This window comes from Orbicella faveolata, unplaced genomic scaffold, assembly GCF_042242905.1.
Source record: "Orbicella faveolata isolate gen_17 unplaced genomic scaffold, um_ofav_v1 contig_12, whole genome shotgun sequence".
In the NCBI taxonomy this organism is placed as follows: domain Eukaryota; kingdom Metazoa; phylum Cnidaria; class Anthozoa; order Scleractinia; family Merulinidae; genus Orbicella; species Orbicella faveolata.
In genome coordinates, this window is record NW_028301539.1 from 22,031,417 (window position 1) to 22,048,787 (window position 17,371).

At 39.7% G+C, this 17,371-nt stretch overlaps 2 protein-coding genes across 5 annotated transcripts; one reads left to right on the forward strand and one right to left on the reverse strand.

The window, feature by feature from the left end:
- Positions 1-6: 6 nt before the first annotated feature.
- On the reverse strand, positions 7-10,253 carry LOC110053501 (lambda-crystallin-like). Of its 3 annotated transcripts, XM_089282848.1 has the most exons (9): positions 10,166-10,253; positions 6,622-6,670; positions 5,419-5,446; positions 4,736-4,945; positions 4,191-4,355; positions 3,426-3,620; positions 2,827-2,932; positions 1,495-1,737; positions 7-734 (listed from the first exon to the last, which is right to left on the reverse strand). In XM_089282848.1, exons 2-8 carry the CDS (start codon positions 6,666-6,668, stop codon positions 1,511-1,513), a joined length of 978 nt encoding a protein of 325 aa, XP_089138974.1. In that variant the 5' UTR covers positions 6,669-6,670; positions 10,166-10,253; the 3' UTR covers positions 7-734; positions 1,495-1,510. The 3 variants fall into 3 exon arrangements, with proteins under 3 accessions (XP_089138974.1, XP_089138973.1, XP_089138972.1); XM_089282847.1 differs by lacking the exons at positions 6,622-6,670; positions 10,166-10,253 and having other exon boundaries at positions 1,508-1,737; positions 5,419-5,789; XM_089282846.1 differs by lacking the exons at positions 6,622-6,670; positions 10,166-10,253 and having other exon boundaries at positions 5,419-5,789.
- A 303-nt stretch (positions 10,254-10,556) lies between these two features.
- Positions 10,557-17,072, forward strand: LOC110053464 (uncharacterized). 2 transcript variants are annotated; one of them, XM_020759690.2, is made up of 5 exons: positions 10,557-10,652; positions 10,783-11,364; positions 12,008-14,265; positions 14,782-15,295; positions 15,490-17,072. In XM_020759690.2, the coding sequence occupies exons 2-5, from the start codon at positions 10,935-10,937 to the stop codon at positions 15,693-15,695; spliced, it is 3,408 nt and encodes a 1,135-aa protein (XP_020615349.2). In that variant the 5' UTR covers positions 10,557-10,652; positions 10,783-10,934; the 3' UTR covers positions 15,696-17,072. The 2 variants fall into 2 exon arrangements, with proteins under 2 accessions (XP_020615349.2, XP_020615350.2); XM_020759691.2 differs by having other exon boundaries at positions 10,783-11,358.
- Positions 17,073-17,371: the final 299 nt, after the last annotated feature.

Sequence of the window (17,371 nt, forward strand, 5' to 3'; positions counted from 1 at the left end):
CAATACTCCAGAACAAAAATATACTTTATTTATACCGAACTGAATTTGAGTGATTTTACTGCTTTAAAGTCCGATGGAGAGTTTTTCATAGAGTCTCTTCAGAATAGACGATTCTATGTATTAAATTATTCGTCGCCTTACAATGGCCCTTTTTCAATAATATAGTATTAACAACAAAATTTTCGTTCCTAACTGGTTTTCTGCACGCTAATTTCATAATTGAAGAGCGATCACGAGAGCATCCATTTACAACAGATCTGACCAGGTATGTAATAACAGGAGAGTAGATAGGTTATTACCTGCTGTCTGGCAAAGGTTTTCGAAAATTGACCTAAGTGAATTTTGAATAAAAATGTCTAAAACAGGCGTCCTAACGTGATCCGTTTTACTATCGATAGCATCTATAGCTTGTTGAACTGAACGATGGAAAAAAGTCGCGGAGTAATCAGTTTGGAATCGCTTTCTCGACTACTCCAGGAATTGCACTCCATTCTATTGATCACCATTACAATATTCCCTTATTCTTACAAATCATTATCGCTTCACCGAACTCCTTGCGCAAGAGAGGCGCATAAGGCCTCGACAAGCCACGATTAGCAGAAGGTAAGAAACATCTGCAGTTGTAATAGGATACTAATTTCAAATTGTTCCCAACTATTTGTAATGAGCTGACCCTTTGCAATACATTAATATGAGGTCTGCAGGCACAGTAGGTATTCCAGGGCCAGTTGACACTAAAACAGGAAAAAAAAAAGAAAACAACATCAAAAGGTTGGCATATTGATAATAGTTTTAAAAGTTTGATGTTTTATAACTCCATTTATAGGTGTCAATAAAGCATTGTGTTGTGCTGTGCTTTTTGCAAAGTTTGCACATTTTTTGGTACGTAAAACCGTAGTTAGTAACTATGGTAAAACTTAATACTTTCCCTAAAAAAACTATTTCACAACATCAAACTGACACTGCCGACCATCGAAAGTTGTATTGGAGTTACTAAAGCACACAAAACCTTGCAAGTAATGGAATGGTAATCGATTTTCAGTTTGCGTGCTATTATACCTGTAAGAAACATTCGAGTTTTTCCGCGAGCTTGGAATGCCGATAAATTGAGATCTGTTCGTCGCTGTGCCTTCCCCTCCTCTCCATCCCTGTTCTATACCAACCCACCTTAACTCGGATAATTGTTGAAAACGTATTTTAGGTATTAAAATTTACTCCGTAAATAATGTATTATTAGTAATAGAGTGGAGTACAGTTTCGGGAGTAATTGCCCGAGCCTGAGTAATCTCAAATGTTACAGATACGACTAAAACTATTAAATGATAAAATAACAATAACAAAAAGGCATACAAAGAGAGAGACGATTACAACCTAAAAGCAATGAGTCCCATTAAGGTGAAATATAATAATAATGATGATGAAAAAACCTTAGTAAAAATGTTGATGTAAATGTATTTTTAAAACGTATGCAAGAAGAATCTTGTTGATTCTCACCCTGAAAATTTACGCGTTAATCGGCGCTGTTTTCATTCTCTTGTTGCGTTTTGTGCTGTGCAAGTGCTGCTAGTCGCCTATCTCTCAAATTCCTTCTTTCATTCAGCTGACCTAGAGGCATGGTTTCAGCTAACGCCTTCTCAAGTTTGTCCAGTGTTTCACCGCCGAGTGTCCGAGGACCTCCCTGTTCCTTACAGACAGTTTCAATGTTGGCTCCGTACCTCTCACAGTAATCTCTGATTCCTAAATGGCAAACACTACACTTCAGTTGTACTCACATTTGACACTGCTAACAACAGGAGCATGTGTTTCAAGGCACGAATGCTGCTGTAAAAAGCTCATGCAGAATTTGATGAACCAGATCAGAAATTTGTCACTCTTTACATTACAATTTACATGGCCAGGCAAATGTTTCCCTTATCATGTGCATACGACCAACTAAGCAAGTAAAAAATCACGTTTCTGAACTGGAAAATCAACGACAGGATAGCTAGTTCATTTTGAGACCTTTCAAGTTTCACGAACTTCAGGGCTGGAGACATGGCGGAACTTCTTTGTCAGTGTAACCTTTATGAGTTCCCTGTCTATCCGGACCTTGCAATATCCCTAGTTGATGGGTCTCTTTATTCTTGATACCTATCTCCCTGACAATGCAACGATATTGTTAGGAGAAACTACATGTTGGGCGCTCTTAGAGGTGATAAAAGGTTTTACCACACCCATATTCGCAATTAGCCAACCAGAAGCCATGCCTCTGTCCTGATATCCTGCGATATCAAGTCACTGACCCGATATGGCTACGATATCATGCTCGCTTGGCCGAATTTGGGTTCGGTAAATACCTCATCGTTCCTATTTGGTACCCTTCGGCGGAATATCAGGTTCGTTTGGTCTCGCCATGGGTATTTGGGCTCAACTATGTCTCGCCAAAATACGAGCCATGGCTCGACCAAACTCCTACGATTAGGTATAAAAATTACAGATCCATGAAACACATAATTATATATCCACCATCTTACAAGGAAGAGTGTGAAATCTTTTTCAGGCTGTACGTCAAGACATATTTAAGTTAAGAGAGTTTACGAGTTTGGGAATAGAAAAAGAGCCTGCAAAACTGCAATCTGGGTGTTATAAAGGCCCTTCCATTTACAAATACGCAGAACAGATGCAGCTAATGAGTGATTAAGGGTTTGCTCAATCCAAGAAGTACCATTCCGTATGGATAGTATTTGAAAGGGTGACCATATTTCTGTCAAAAATTATATACAAGGGACAGGGCTTTCCCGTATTTAACTTTGTTAGGTATCCCCACCCCACCCCTGTACAACATACCATTGGCATTTAGCTGCATGGTTTCAAATGGACCTATAAGTGAATACCGTAATCCAAGACCATCTGTCATAGCAGTGTCAACATCTTCAGGAGAGCAAATACCATCCTACAGAAAATACATACAATTAAGTTGCTCTGTTTTTCTCTTTTTATTTTTCTAAAAAAACTTGAAATAGACAAACAAGAAAAGCTTCAGGACGTATGGTCGACCGTAAGGGTTAATCTGAAATTTAATTTTAATCTGAAAGTGTTTCTGGAGTGATGTAATTTCTAGATCAATCCAAGGCTGGTATCGAGTTTGAGTGTAGAGCCAGGTTGTCCAGCATTCTTGAAGAACCACCGAAAGGATTTTTAGTAACAGAATAAACCTAACATTCTCTTACATGTGAAAATATAGGTGACCCTCTGCAAATACCTAATTCTTCTTTTACCTTAAATTTTCTGAACTGATTAGTAGGTATTGGCCACAGTTCAGTTAAACCTTTTCCATCCATAGAAATCTTACACTTGAACTTTCTGTTTCTTGTCTGCTGGTCAACTAAATCAAGGACTCAGTGTAAAAGAATGCCCCTTCTCTCTCTCCCCTCACTATGTCCTACCTCTACTAGTCTCCATGCCTCCATAATAACAGCATACTGCAAACGGTTTAAAATGAATCCGTTCACTTCTTTCTTAATGACAACAGGTGATTGTCCAATGCCTTTCATTAAAGCTACTGTCTGGTCTACAACTTTACTGTCTGTCCAGGGAGCAGGCACAACCTCTACCAGAGGTACATAATATGGAGGGTTTATCTGAAAAAAGGAGATATTATTACATGCTGGCTTTACAATAAAAGTATTATCCTGTTTATACAGCACCCTTAGCTGTGATAACCAATTTTGTTTGACTCGGACAAAAGCTGACAGTCAGCCATCTTCTTACTTAGTTGCCTGTGGTTGAAACTTGTGATCCATCAGGCTTTGCTTTCTGTACACAGAGAACATACCGAGTGCCCCGGGGAAGGGAGGGGGGGGGGGGAACTTCCATAGGAAACGGTAGAAATGCTCATTGTCTCATTTAGGGATATGAATCAAGGATTCTGGTCTCATTTAGGGTGTTATGAATGACAAAATGACACTAAAGGGTTTTAATTTCTATCTTTTAGTCAGGAGGATTCTGTTGATACTGAAGGGTCACCCTAGAACAATTTCCTACTATTGTAATTATAATTATTGTTATAATTATAGTACCATTATAGGTATGCAATGTGTGCACAGGGATAAGTGGCTGTGGTTCTTTGTGTGTTGCAGACATAAGGCAATTATTAGTTCCCGTTGTAGAATGTTGTAAAAATGACATATTTATAAAGAGTTAGTACTCACTGGATGGGCCACAATACACTGACTGCGATGCTTCAAAGTTGATGTGAACTTTGATGGCACAATGCAAGATGTTGAACTAGCTAGTATTGTTTCCTTTGAAGGGATAAACTTGTCCAGATTCTCAAACACCTTTATCTTCAATTCCAAGTTTTCTGGAGTGCACTCCTGATGTTAATTAAAATAGACATACAACTTTTAGTTGTAACATTTTCAGTTAACATTTCTTACACTACATCATGCATGCTTGGCTTAATAACTCTAATGTCAAAGAACTGGTGTAATGAGTTTTGCAGTTAAGTTACAAAGCAGCAGATGAAATGTTTTTGTTAGTTTCATTGGAACTATTACACGTATATGTAGCAGGAAAGTGATATTATGTACTGTTCTGAAGAGCAGACGGCATTGAAGCAGCCCCCTAATAACCTAGAAATACAATACAACCAGAAATCCCTTGAAGAAATATAAGCCCAATGCTTCGAACCAAAAGTTACTTACAGAAATTGTTAAGGTAAATTAAATGATAATAATCTTGAACTTGTTCCTACCTGGACATACATAGCCCCATCTAATGCTCTCTCCAGGTCATCACAGCTTGCAACTAACTTAAAAGCTTCCTGAGCTGTCATGCCTGGGCTACGCATCAGGCCCTTAGACTCCATGTCACGTAACTGAGCCTCAATGCTTGTCAGTGCATTGGTTAACTGACTAGCAACTGTATCATACAGTGAGACATTGAAACCAGCACTGGAGAATATCTAGAAATTGAAATTGAGGATTCTTTTAAAAACTTTCAACTCAACCAAATGTGTGTTTCAGAAAATATCCAAACCCTCACATTATGGGATCAGGTCAGGATCTTACTACTAACAGTTTTGACAAGTTGCTTGCTTCTCACTGAATAGCCACACCACGAAAGCTCTCGCTCAAAATGACATAATTTGGATTGTGCTCTCTATTTGATCACACTCTGTGTTCTTTAAGCTTAACTTGTAAGCAAGTCTGGGGACGTCACAAGCCAAAAATTTTGAAGGAAAGTATGAAACTTAAGTATGAAATAATAATCATTTTTCGAAGGGGTGGGAATTTCAAACCAAGAGACCAACTTTTGGAGGGAGGAGTGTGGGTGTTTTAATGTCTATGGAGCTAGCAATAGAATGCTATGTGTTACTTGCACCATAGCAGTATTATCAATAATGTAGATGGAAAAAAGGTTGATTTGAACACTTACCACTGACCAACATCTTCCTATTAACCCACTGGAGAGAAAGATGAAAACCAATGAAAACAAGAAATCATTTAACTGGTAGGAAAACCTAACTGCTATCATCTATTACTTATTAGTAGAATTCTTACTACTAGTATACTGATGCAACTGCTGCAATATGATTGGCTGAGCTACTCAATATACTATCAGCCATTAGGTCACTTGCAAAATAGTGTCATTTTCTCATTTTTGCAAAATTATGGAGGGACATTTAGCTACAAATGGATAATTAAAAGATTAGGACATTCACGGTTTCATGACTCAAAAAAACCTAGAAAATGGTGGACAAAAAAAAAAAAAAAAAAATGATGAGCACACATACACAACATGAGATTCCAAACAACAATTCAGTCTGTGCAAGTTTTCTAAAGCATAAAGTTACATACAATGTACTACAATAATTGAAAATGGTTAACTGAGGAAAAATTTTAAAGCAAGAATCTTACTAGAACAATTCTGGTACATGTAGATTATTCTCTCGATTTTTTTGAGGTGATAGTTGATTTGGCCTTCGGCCTCATCAACAATCACCTCCCAGAAATCTCAAGCTCATAATCTACGGAGTGCACAATCTGACCAAGCCCTTTTATGAGGAGTTTAGACTGTATAATGTACCTAGCAATTCATAACTGTGTATAATTTTGTCAATCAAACCAAAACATGACATGAGCTCTTTTCACGTATTCTTAGTCAGTTGACATATTGAAAGGCCTGTAGAGAGTACAGTCAGGTATAGATCTTGAGTCAGATAAGATCACACTGACATCATGTCCAGATCCAGCTAATTACTTAGCTATATGGGCAGTGATATGAATTTGGCACATTTATGAAGGACCACAAAATTGCTATGAGATCTGCACTGGTGTACAGCTTCATTTAGAAGAATTTCACAACAAATAAAAAAACTTATTGAATTTATAACCATTTTTGTTCTCCTTCCTTCAAAATGTACTGTCTTGTCCTTTTTGATCTGTCCAACAAAGGTCGGTCCACTATGTACAGCTATACATGTAGCTAAAACTCAAATATGTCTGTTTGGATTCTCTGGGGTTACATGAATTTGTTTAGTGATAGCTGGAACAAACTTACATTGAATAGCAAAATGCCAGTAAAACTGTAAATGGTGCAATGGTCAATATTTAGTTTGCATGAGATAGTACCACCAACCTGCCGATTATTGTAATTTTTCCTTTACTGCTTGGTGAAGATGCCATTTCTATAGGAAGGATACATAAAGCTTTCAGTTTAGTTACAGAAACACTCCAGAACCTTTTCAATCAACTGATTTATTAGATAAATTATCAGGCTTATTGCTCTTAAAAATTAAATACAAATTTACTTGATAACTGAAAATCCAACTGAAGATTTTCAATTTTGCTGTTTCCTGAATGTACTGTCCCACAAAAAAAAAAACAACAACAAAAGTTCAACAATAAACATGATGACTTAGATGCCCTTAACTATCTGTGATAATCAGAGCTAATTTAACAGGCCAGGAAAAAACATAGGGAACACAGCAGAGCTGTCATCAAGTACCATAACCCATAACACCAGTTATGGCTGGGTATGTTTGATTTCCCTTGACGCTACCAGTGAAACTGCCTATTGTTGATAGAATTCACCCACAAAGTACCGGTAACAAGTTTTCTACGGGTGTGGAGAACAAGGCTACAGGTGACTCAAAACTTAATGACAGCCCTGCACAGTATGTCCATTTTGCTGCCATATCACACAACTTTTAAAACCATGGTAAACCATAATGACAGTCTGGAATGATGCTGACAGTTGGGTACCACTGGAAATGACAAAATGGATGACTGGTTGGAATTTTCTGATATCTGCAAATGCAAGAAGCTTTCACTCTATTCAGACCAGGCTCTTTTTGTCCTTCAATGATGGGAGGGTGGGGTGGGGAGGTGGATTCTGCCCCCATCCCAGGTCTGAATATATAGGGTGACACCTAATCCTAATCTAGGGAAAGATAAGCAAAACATCTAGTAAGAACTTTGGACCAGGATTCAAGGAGTCAGATGGGATCAGGCAAGCAACAAGTTTTGAATATACCAAGGAGTGGGTAAGGCAACAATATGTTTGCTCAAGGTTCTCAGTCCTTAAATTAGACTTGCCACATGTCAAGCTTTTCTTGATCCTTTACTTATTTATCTCTTCGAGCTACGAAGTTGTGAGTGCGAGCGACGTAAGTCATGAGAGGTGCAAGTTGGAAAAGTCCTTTCCAATGGCAAAACCAACAGGCCAGGGAAGAATTATTGGAAAGGACTTTAAGAAACTCTATCCTTAAATAGGGTATCCTTTGTTCACTTTTAGGGCCCATTTATATGGTCTTAGGTACCCAAGACAACCCTTTGCTTAAGGCAAATTTACCAAGTCTTTATATGTGAAAATGTTGTCCCTGAAGGCAGAGTCAAAGTTGACCCTGCATGATTATTCATAACCCTTATTGATTAATCAAATGTGCAAATATCCCTCTTTCTATGTATTTTCCTAGGTCACTCGATTACAGTGGGTTTTGCAGAGTTAATTTTCACTTCTTTGACACCAGTTTCTGCTGTAAATCCTAAATCCACACATAATTTATGAGACACTCGCTGTGCCAAGAGTTGTCCCAGTTAGGTGACCCAAAGATTTTATATGAAGAAACGTTGTCTGAGGGTCTTGAAGGGTATTCTCGGGATCCGGGATTTGACCAAAATACGGTGCGGGAATCGCGACCTGGGATTTGACTTTTTCTGGGAAGTGGGTCTAGCCAGACTTTGGGCACGGGATGCAGGATTTTTTTTGCCTGTCTGTCGGGAATAATTTTGGGAAATCCTCACGATCCAAATAAATGTTCTAGTGGCCAAAGAGAATTAACCAGGCGAGTGCTAAGTGGTGTCTGTTTTCAAACCAAACTATAGAGTGTGCCTGGTTAATAGTTATCTAATTGAAACCGTCAGAGGGTATTTTGTTCAAACCAGATGCCAGAAAAGTGCACATGGTGTAATAGCATACCAGTTATTGACTCGATGCTCAGTTGACTCAATTGCTCAAGCTCTTTAGTCTCTTCACAGGTTCACATTTATTGTAATCTTGAGGGGATTTTTTCAACAGCTTAACCGCTAGATGGCCATAGGAATGGCAAATAGTGATGCCAGCTCTGCTACAGTAAAAGATTTGGTCTCGTTTTATATTGTGGTTACCGATGATACTTCTGGTTCTAGCACCACAACCTTGGCGATCCATAAAGAGAAATTTAGTGCTCCACTAAGCAGTGACGAACACAAAGACCTGTTCAACTTCGTAAAGCACTTAAAAACCTTCCCTGGATTAGCAGAAATCGTTAAGATTAAAGGCCTCAGAGAAAACCTGGAGGTCACGATTGCCATATGGTGCTCTTTCATCATACTGGGGTACAAAAAGCTATTTCTTTTTGCAAGAGCCTTTAAAAAGTGACGATAAAGCTGAGAGTTACTTGTGGTAATACATTGTCTGTGGCTAGTTTTACGTACGCAGCTGGTTTCGTCCCCGCCTAAGGACTTATCAGAGATCTTTCTGCTTGGCAAACTTGTTGAGCATCATGGCCGAAGTCCCATTCACTAACAAAAATAATGATGACAGCAATCTTGCCTTATATCACATAAGGATTTCTGACTGTACAAATAGCCTTTAAAAACACATGTAAATTCAAAATGTCAATCAAAAGAGCCAATTTACATCTCACATTTATTACCTTTTGTAGAAATTAGACTTTTTAATGTATTTTTCTGGGAAAGAAAAACGGGATTCGGAATAGTGATGAAAAAAGTGTGGGATGTGGGATCCTTGTGAAAAAGGAGCGGGAATGTGTGATCAGGACCCTCCCCCCCTCCCCCCCCTTCCAGGCTCTCTTGTCCTGCCTGCCAGGGTTAGTGTTACCCTACCTGCCGAGGCAAGACAACTTGCCCACCTGAGTTGTGTCACTCCCTGAGGCAGGTTCGCAATCCTAATCTAAGTGGTTGGTGGAATTTTGCAAAGAAATAAGCGAAATGTTAGCTCAGCCAGGGTAACTCAGGGTTGTCTCGGGTAACCAAGACCATATAAATGGGCCCCTTGAGTATTGTAGTCTTGGTATTGTCCTTAGATAGGGTTCTTTTAAATTGTAGCTGACTAAACTAAATATTTAAGAACCTAAATGAATATGAGTACACTAAAGCTGCCTTAAGATACTACTCCTCAAACCCTAGTATATTTACAAGCTTACATTTAAACATCAAATTTATGTATCAATGTCTACGTCCCTTTATTGAGAATTTACTATCTGATCTAACGCAGTTTCCCAAGCCTCTAAAAAAAGTACTCGTACACATTAATTAGAAAACTTTTAAATTTTTTAACAAGACAAAATGCACGAGCTCGAAGACACGTGATTGTCCGCAACATTCCCGATCGAAAGAAAAAACCTTTTGGCTTGATCTAAGTACGGTCGATCTGTTTGGCAAATGATACGTTTGATAACTATCATTAGCGACATTTATTCCTTCTCTGAACTTTGATAAAACTGGAAAATGAAAAGGCAAAAGCTTAATTAGAGCTGCAAGTGGTCGCTGCAAGTTTAGTTTTAGTTCTAGCAACAAGTAGCAGGTTTCACCGAGGCTTTTCGCTTGTGAAAAAAAAAAAAATCAAATATTTCCAGAACAAAATCCCTCAAGGATAAAGACAATTAGCATGCACAAACCTGAACTTGTTCACCAGCTTGGGAGGAGCAAAAAATTTCCCCAGATGCTAAGAAAAGAATCTGACATCGATTACAGCATCGCTTTTTTTGTGATGAGCCTGCGATTTGTTAAAAGCGGAAGGGTGATACCTTGTAGGGTAGGGTGGGTAACATTTACAACAAAGAACATGCTATCAACGCTATGATCTACAAACTCACCCAGAATATCACCAGAAATTCAAAAGGGATCTTTTTAATTCCTGCTATGAAGATTTGAACGAGAGAAATACTGGCAAATAAAAACAGTGTTTCAAGCGCAATAATATAGTTGTACCTACCCCCGAGAAGGTTGATAGGCTCTGATTGGCTAACCGTCAAATCACCAAGTAGGGTGGGTCGGGGATTCCCCGCGGGAAAAATCCCTGGAACCAACTTTGAAAGGAGAATGTTGTCGCTATTTTAGTTTCGTTTTACGAAGAACGCTTTGCGGAGTTTTACTGCGTAAAAGGTGAGCCTTTGTTGAAGATAGTTTAGTATGAGTTTTGAAGAGAGTAAGAAGGTCAGCACTGGGGTTTTTTCGGTTGATGATGTCGCCTATAATTTCCCTAACATTGACACAAGTTCACTTCCTGTTTTAGGTCTGCTTTTTTATACGTGATCCGATTGTCGTTCATGTTTAATTTGAAATCGTTAATGTTGGAATCGACTGGATCCATTTAATGTGAAAGGGTTGTGAAGAAAAGATTCTGGTTAGCGGACTCAATCTGTGATCCATCTACGAGCAACAACAATGGCTTCATTTCAGCCAGCCAGTCATCTATTTGAACGAAACATATCCTTGAACGATTTGGACTCGGCTTTGGACGTGAGAGAAATCGTACGCAGAGATGTCGTGGTGCCAGAGGACGTCACGAAACACCGCTATCTCGACTCGTCGACCAAGTATTCGTTCGTGCTAACGTCGTTTCAAGATTTCACTATCGAGTTCCGCAAATTCGTGTACAGCTTTCTAGTCGACGGCTATATTCTCAGGGAACTTGAAGCCGCGAGGAGACTCAATTGGTGTTCCTCCTTGGGCCGTATGGTCACGGTGAACACTCTGGGTGATGGAAACTGTCTTATGCATGCAGCTTCCATTGGCATGTGGGCAGTGAACGACAGATATCAAACACTGAGAAAAACTGCCTACGAAGCATTATTGGAGGACGTGGAAGGTACAAGTAAGTTAAGGTCTATAAAAAGGGAATGGGAGAGGAGGGGGTTGGTGGTCGCTTTTGCCCAGCTTTGCCCCTGACATAAGAATGTAAAAGTTACCCCTCCCCCAGGGGTAACTATGCAGGAAAGATTGAAATATATGTTAAGTGATATTTCATAATCTTAATCTTTCAATGTCCTTCTTTGCTGGTAATTGAGATATAAATAATTATGAACATTTTTGTTTTAGTTTCAGCCATAGATTTCATAAGGAAGTAAAAAAAAGTGCTGCTTTGTTCAGCATACAAAACAAAATATTATTGTTGAGTGAAGTTCCTATGGGAACTATGTACAAAGTGGCTATGGTTGACTGGATACTGAAAAATTGGAAATTCAAGTCATGCACTAAAGGCTTCCTTCTCTTGTACCAAAATTAACTCTTAACTCAAACCAAAAGTGATTTATGTTGAGAAAATTATCCTGTGTCAACACTGCATGCCATTGTAATTAAGAACCTCTTAGTTATACGTGAAATACAGGGCTCGTAAAAAGTGCTGGGCAAATAACTTCTCATTCTCACTTGCCTGATTTGGTGAGGGCTAAAGAAAATAATTTGCCAACTTATTGTAAAAAAGTCATTTAAAGTCGATACCTTGTTCTTTTTTTTAGGATTTTACTATGGCCGTTGGAAAGCTGAAGAAGAACAGCAGATACTAAATCAGATTGGTGGATACGACAGAACAGAGGAACAGTGGAATCATGAATGGGAGGAGGTTATCAGGCTCATTTCTCAGACTGAGTTCCCATGTGGCCCAAATGGTGCTCAGTTTGGAAGCCTTGCAGAAATTCACATCTTTGTCCTTGCTAATATTCTGCGTCGTTCCATCATTGTGGTGTCAGATGACACCCTGAGGGGACCTTATGGCGATTCGTACTCTCCAATAAACTTTGGAGGTATCTATTTACCTCTGCTCTGGGACTCTGTTGACTGTGTGAAAAGTCCGTTGGTAATTGGCTATGCAGGTGGACATTTCACAGCAGTTATCAGTATTCAAGATGGTAAAATGGATCTAGGCATTGAAAACAATCCAACAGCAAGCAGCTCAAGTAATTGCATTCATGCTGTGCCATTAGTAAAATATGATGGAACTCCATTACCTGTTCATTTCCTTTACGATCATGAAGCACCATTAGCAAGTGACCGTGTCCGCCAGTACTTAGATTGTGCAAAGGTACCCTTTTCAAGCAATCAAGGAGAAACCAGGCAAACAGTTCTTGTTGCAAAACTGCACTTTTCAGAGCAACCACGCTGCATGAAAGAGCTCATTGATGGGTACTTCAGGAAGGCTAGGGAGGAACACCAGCGAGTATCAAGACACAGTCAACTTCATGTTCAATTGCAACCAGGTACCAAACAGCCAGCTCTACAGATTGTGGAATGTCAAACTCAGGGCTGCAGTTTCTTTGGATCCACAGAAACTGGTAACCGCTGCTCTAAATGCCTAAATGAGTTTCTAAGGACCTTGGGACCTGCTTCTGAACCAAGGCAACATGTTCCTACAGGACAGCCAATTACCTCCCCGCAACCTGTTGCAGTAACAGCACAACAAGCACCAAATACCAGTGCATGGCAACACATCGTAACAACACAGGCAGCACCTACTACGAGCGTGGCACCTTCCATGACCCTCCCTACAGCGAGGTCTGTTAAATGTCGTACCACAGGATGTAAGTATGGAGCTATTCCTAATGGAGGTGGTCTTTGTGAGAGGTGCTCTGAAGCTGAGAGAAGTGCCGAAGAAATGGCAGCAAGCATGAATCACATGAGTCTGGCCTCAGCAAAGCATTGTTCAAACAGTGTGAATGGCTGTGAGTTCTTTGGCTTGCCTGAACATCATAACTTGTGTTCCAGGTGCTACAGAACCTTCTGTCTTAATATGGAAAACACTTTGGGAGTGCTGTCCCCTACTGGATTACCACCAAGCAGTCCCACAGCATTGACACCACCAGACCAATGCCAGATTCAAGGATGCCTATCTCCTGGTGTCCCTGCATTGTATGGTATGTGCGTTCAGTGCTACACTCGTTGTATACATTCCTTTATACGTACTCAAGGAAGATCTGTTGGAGGTGCGACGCAGACTAGACCACATCAGCCATCACCACCAGTGGATGTCATGAGAAAGAAACAGTTACCTACAGGTGGGAGGAACAAAGGTGTCCTATGTGCTTCTCCTGGTTGCTGCAATGAGGGAATCTTTCATTTGTCTGACCTATGTGCAGAATGTCATGCAAGGAACACTGCTCCATCTTCACAGACAAGAAATGCTTCAGTGACCACAGCAGGCATGGCAAGTTTTCCAGTACCTCCACCTCCTCAGAGCTCCGTGACAACAACAGCTTCTTCGACAGCAACAGCTTCTGCTGCTCCTAGTCATCAACTCACATCAGCACTTACAAGTGCTATTGGCTATAATAATAATTACTGTTCCAACCCAATGTGTCGCAATCCAAGAAGAAAGAATGGAAGAGGCTTATGTCAGAGATGTGAAAGTCTGAGCACTGGCTCCTTGCAAGTCAATCCTACAGTTAGTTTGCAACAGCCAACGAGACCGTTTGATGCAGCTACCACAGTATCAAGTATGCCACCAAGGCAAAACACACTAGCTTACTCAAGTGCCATGTCACAAATGTATACCACTTCTGAGATGGGCCTTCCATGTCAAGTGACCACAGCTCAATTACCACCTTCTGGAGCTAACTCTGGCAAGTGTGTCGTGGGCTGTGGAAAACCAGCAGTGCAGGAAGGTGGTTTGTGTGAGCAGTGCTATGCTGCAGCTTATCAGCTGGAACTTAACAGACAAACAGTTTCCCAGCCATCCAGACAACAAAGACCCGTAGCATCTAGATCAGTCACAAGAAACCAGGTATGCACTCATCTGATGTGAATTTGTATGGTCTAGATAGAAGCATAGTTATAATGAGATATCACTCTGCTACATGTACATGTACATGTAGAGATCTACTGCAACAGTAGATCTGAGTTGTATGTAGCCAAAGTCAATCAAAGTTTTTCTTCCCCTGCTGACTCAATCACATTTTACACAACTTGTCGATGGAGAGGCATCCACGTTGCAAGTATATACTGCAGTTTCTTAATTAAAAGTGTCTTTCACATTATATACTAGGGACCTTCAGATTAAAGTACAAACAGTACAAGATGGAGTATGAATACAACTTTTCAGTCCATTGTGAACAGATTGAAAAAATTTTGATTGCCAAGTATACATTCTGAGTCAAACTTGATGTTCAGCATACTTTACCTGAAGGTCCTTATAGCCCAGAGTTGCACATGGGTAAATCCATTCTTACCAGATATTGTAAGCCAGAAGTCCCTGCTGTGATCTCAATTGCATGTTTTTTTGGTTGATTTCTTTTCAAAGGTGGAACAAAGAAATATTGCTGAGACCAGCTCTGGTAGCAATATTCAACAGACCGAGGCAACAGCAGCCAAGAAAAAGGCAACACTGCTACCATGTCCTTCTAAAGGATGTATGCAGTTTGGCAGCCCAGAGAAAAATGGCCTTTGCGATGATTGCTATCACAAGAAGGGCAACCAACAGCAAGGTGCATCAGCAGCTACTGGAGCTAATGAGCAACAACAGGCTTCAAACCACACGTGGGACCTCCACAATACTCACAATACTGTAGAGAATCATCAGTTCGGCAACAGATCTTATGGACTACAAGGTCCTGTGCAAGTCTCCCAGATTCAAAGTCCGTCATATGAGTCTGGCACAAGTGGTCAGAACTCGAGTTTGGGAAATGGTGCCTTACATGGTCAGAAATGCTGTGGGACCAACTGCACCCTGTTTGGAACACCCGAGATGAATGGCTACTGCTCCAGGTGCTTTTTGGAAAGCACAATACCTCAGTCGTACCCTCATTCAATTCCAGGTAATGTTCATTGAGCTCTGTACTACATGTACATTTAGCTTAAACATGAAAGAAATGAATCAACTTACAGGTGGTATGATAAGGAGGTGCATGAAGAACTAAGAGGTGAAGTTCTCCTAATTTTTTGTCATCGTGAACAATTTATACTCTTCCTGCATGTGTTAACTGAATTTTTATTCTCAATCTTTTGGTAGATTTCCCAGCTGAAGTTTCATCATCGTCTGTTGCATCCCGCACCACATCACCAGAACAGTGCAGAGTAACTGGTTGTGCCAATGTTGCCGCAGCAGACAGGCATGGTCACTGCCAAAAATGCTTCACAAGATTTTACCCAGACGTGGTTCATCGTGAAGCAGTTGTTGAAAGGCAGATGTCTGAATTGGCTGAAACTGTTAATTAGTTATTGTAAATGGAAAAAATCTTGTTTGAATTGAACACATTATGATTATAATCTTAAAGTTACACTGAGGATTTATGGCAGATGTATGTGTATGCCTTAGTTCACGGTGCTGATCAAAAAAGGAGAACACTAAAACTGACAGTGGATCATGTCACAAAAGTAAAGCAAGTCAAATTTGAGATCAGTAATAATATTGTGAACAGTCCTTCAAGTCAATGAATTCATCTGTTTGGGGTCTTAATTGTTAATTACCTAATTATCTTGCTTGAATTCATAAGCTTTTGTGACCGAGGCAGTTAGGGAGAAATCTTACTACTGAGGAAAATTCAATGGGCTTAAATTTCTTAAACAAGCAGTGCTGGTCATTTTAGCAATGAGCAATTGATGATTTGTGCTGAGAAGTTGTCTTTCTTTTCTCCCCAGTACAGTACAAATATTAGAAAGAAGCGGAGTTGTGGGAAACATCCTGGGCTGTTCTTGCATGCTGATTATTCTGTCATGATTCAAGGCTTAGAGAAGGTTGGAGAAACTCAGTTTCTCAGACTATGAAAAAAAAAAACTGTCAGACTTTTATTCTTGGGCAACAAAAAATATAAAAAATAGTTATACAGTCTAACCTGTTTATACAGATGCCAAATAGGCATAGCTGAGTGTCCCTATGATACAGGCAGAGATTATATGGTTTCTCTGGGACAAAGTGAACTGGCCGTAATATAGGGCTGTGTGTCCGTATTTGTTCAACACTGTCCTGAAAACAGTAGTCAGCAGGGAGAAGTTTTCCACATTAATCTCAACAGTGTTATCACTATTTATACAAACAATAGCCTCCATTTGGCGCAAAAATATGCTAGCCAAAGGATATTTTCTGCGGACATTATCTGTTCCGAGAAGCGAACAGTTTTCTAAGAGCGTAGCTCGAGGAAAACTGTGAGCTTCGAGGAACAGATAATGTCCAAGGACAAATATCCGAGCATATTTTCGCCCTAAATGGAGGCTATTGCATTTACTATTCTTCAAATCTTTTTCGCAATGCACACAGTGTTGAAAATTGGGGAATATTCTCGGATATTCCCCAGTTTGAGCTGGGGAATATTCAGTCCCATGACGTGTTTAGACCAATCACGCTCAAGTGAAAATATTCGACGGATTATAAGGCTTAATAGTTAAAATAATATACATATGTTTTGAGGACAGTGGGTAAAAGGAGTAAAAGTAGAAATTGATAAGTTAATGTTCAACTAGGATTAACTTGGATGAAACAAGTTACTGGATCCACAAAGACATTGAGTTTTACATGCCTCTTAGCTTTAATTAATAGAGTTTGCCAATGTAATTATAATTTAAAATAGAAAAAATAAACCGTTTTTGAAGTATCAACCTGAATAGAAAGAATTTTTATCTGATCCATATGCTCACTGGATGTCCACCCACATGGGTGGATCAAACCTGGATGCTAAGGGATGGCCAAACCCATTGAAGGAAAGTACAAAGCTGTACTGGAATTTCTAAAGAGGTGCATCAAACCAAATACTCATTGACCCCCATAATTATTATGGCCAGTCTTTTTTTGCCTCAGTGAAATGCCCAAACATTTTCTTGTAAGAAAGCTAGGTGTAAATGCAACCACCCCAATAACATGACCAACAGCCACATATTTCTGAAATCCCAATCAGTAT

Coding starts and splice junctions, on each gene's coding strand:
- LOC110053464 (XM_020759690.2), top strand. CDS start 10,935: ATGGCTTCATTTCAGCCAGCCAGTCATCTATTTGAACGAAACATATCC. Junction 11,365..12,007: donor GGAGGACGTGGAAGGTACAA/GTAAGTTAAGGT, acceptor TCTTTTTTTTAG/GATTTTACTATGGCCGTTGG. Junction 15,296..15,489: donor GTACCCTCATTCAATTCCAG/GTAATGTTCATT, acceptor ATCTTTTGGTAG/ATTTCCCAGCTGAAGTTTCA.
- LOC110053501 (XM_089282847.1), bottom strand. CDS start 5,517: ATGATAGCAGTTAGGTTTTCCTACCAGTTAAATGATTTCTTGTTTTCA. Junction 4,946..5,418: donor TAGGAAGATGTTGGTCAGTG/GTAAGTGTTCAA, acceptor TTCAATTTCTAG/ATATTCTCCAGTGCTGGTTT. Junction 3,621..4,190: donor AGTGTATTGTGGCCCATCCA/GTGAGTACTAAC, acceptor TCCTTTTTTCAG/ATAAACCCTCCATATTATGT.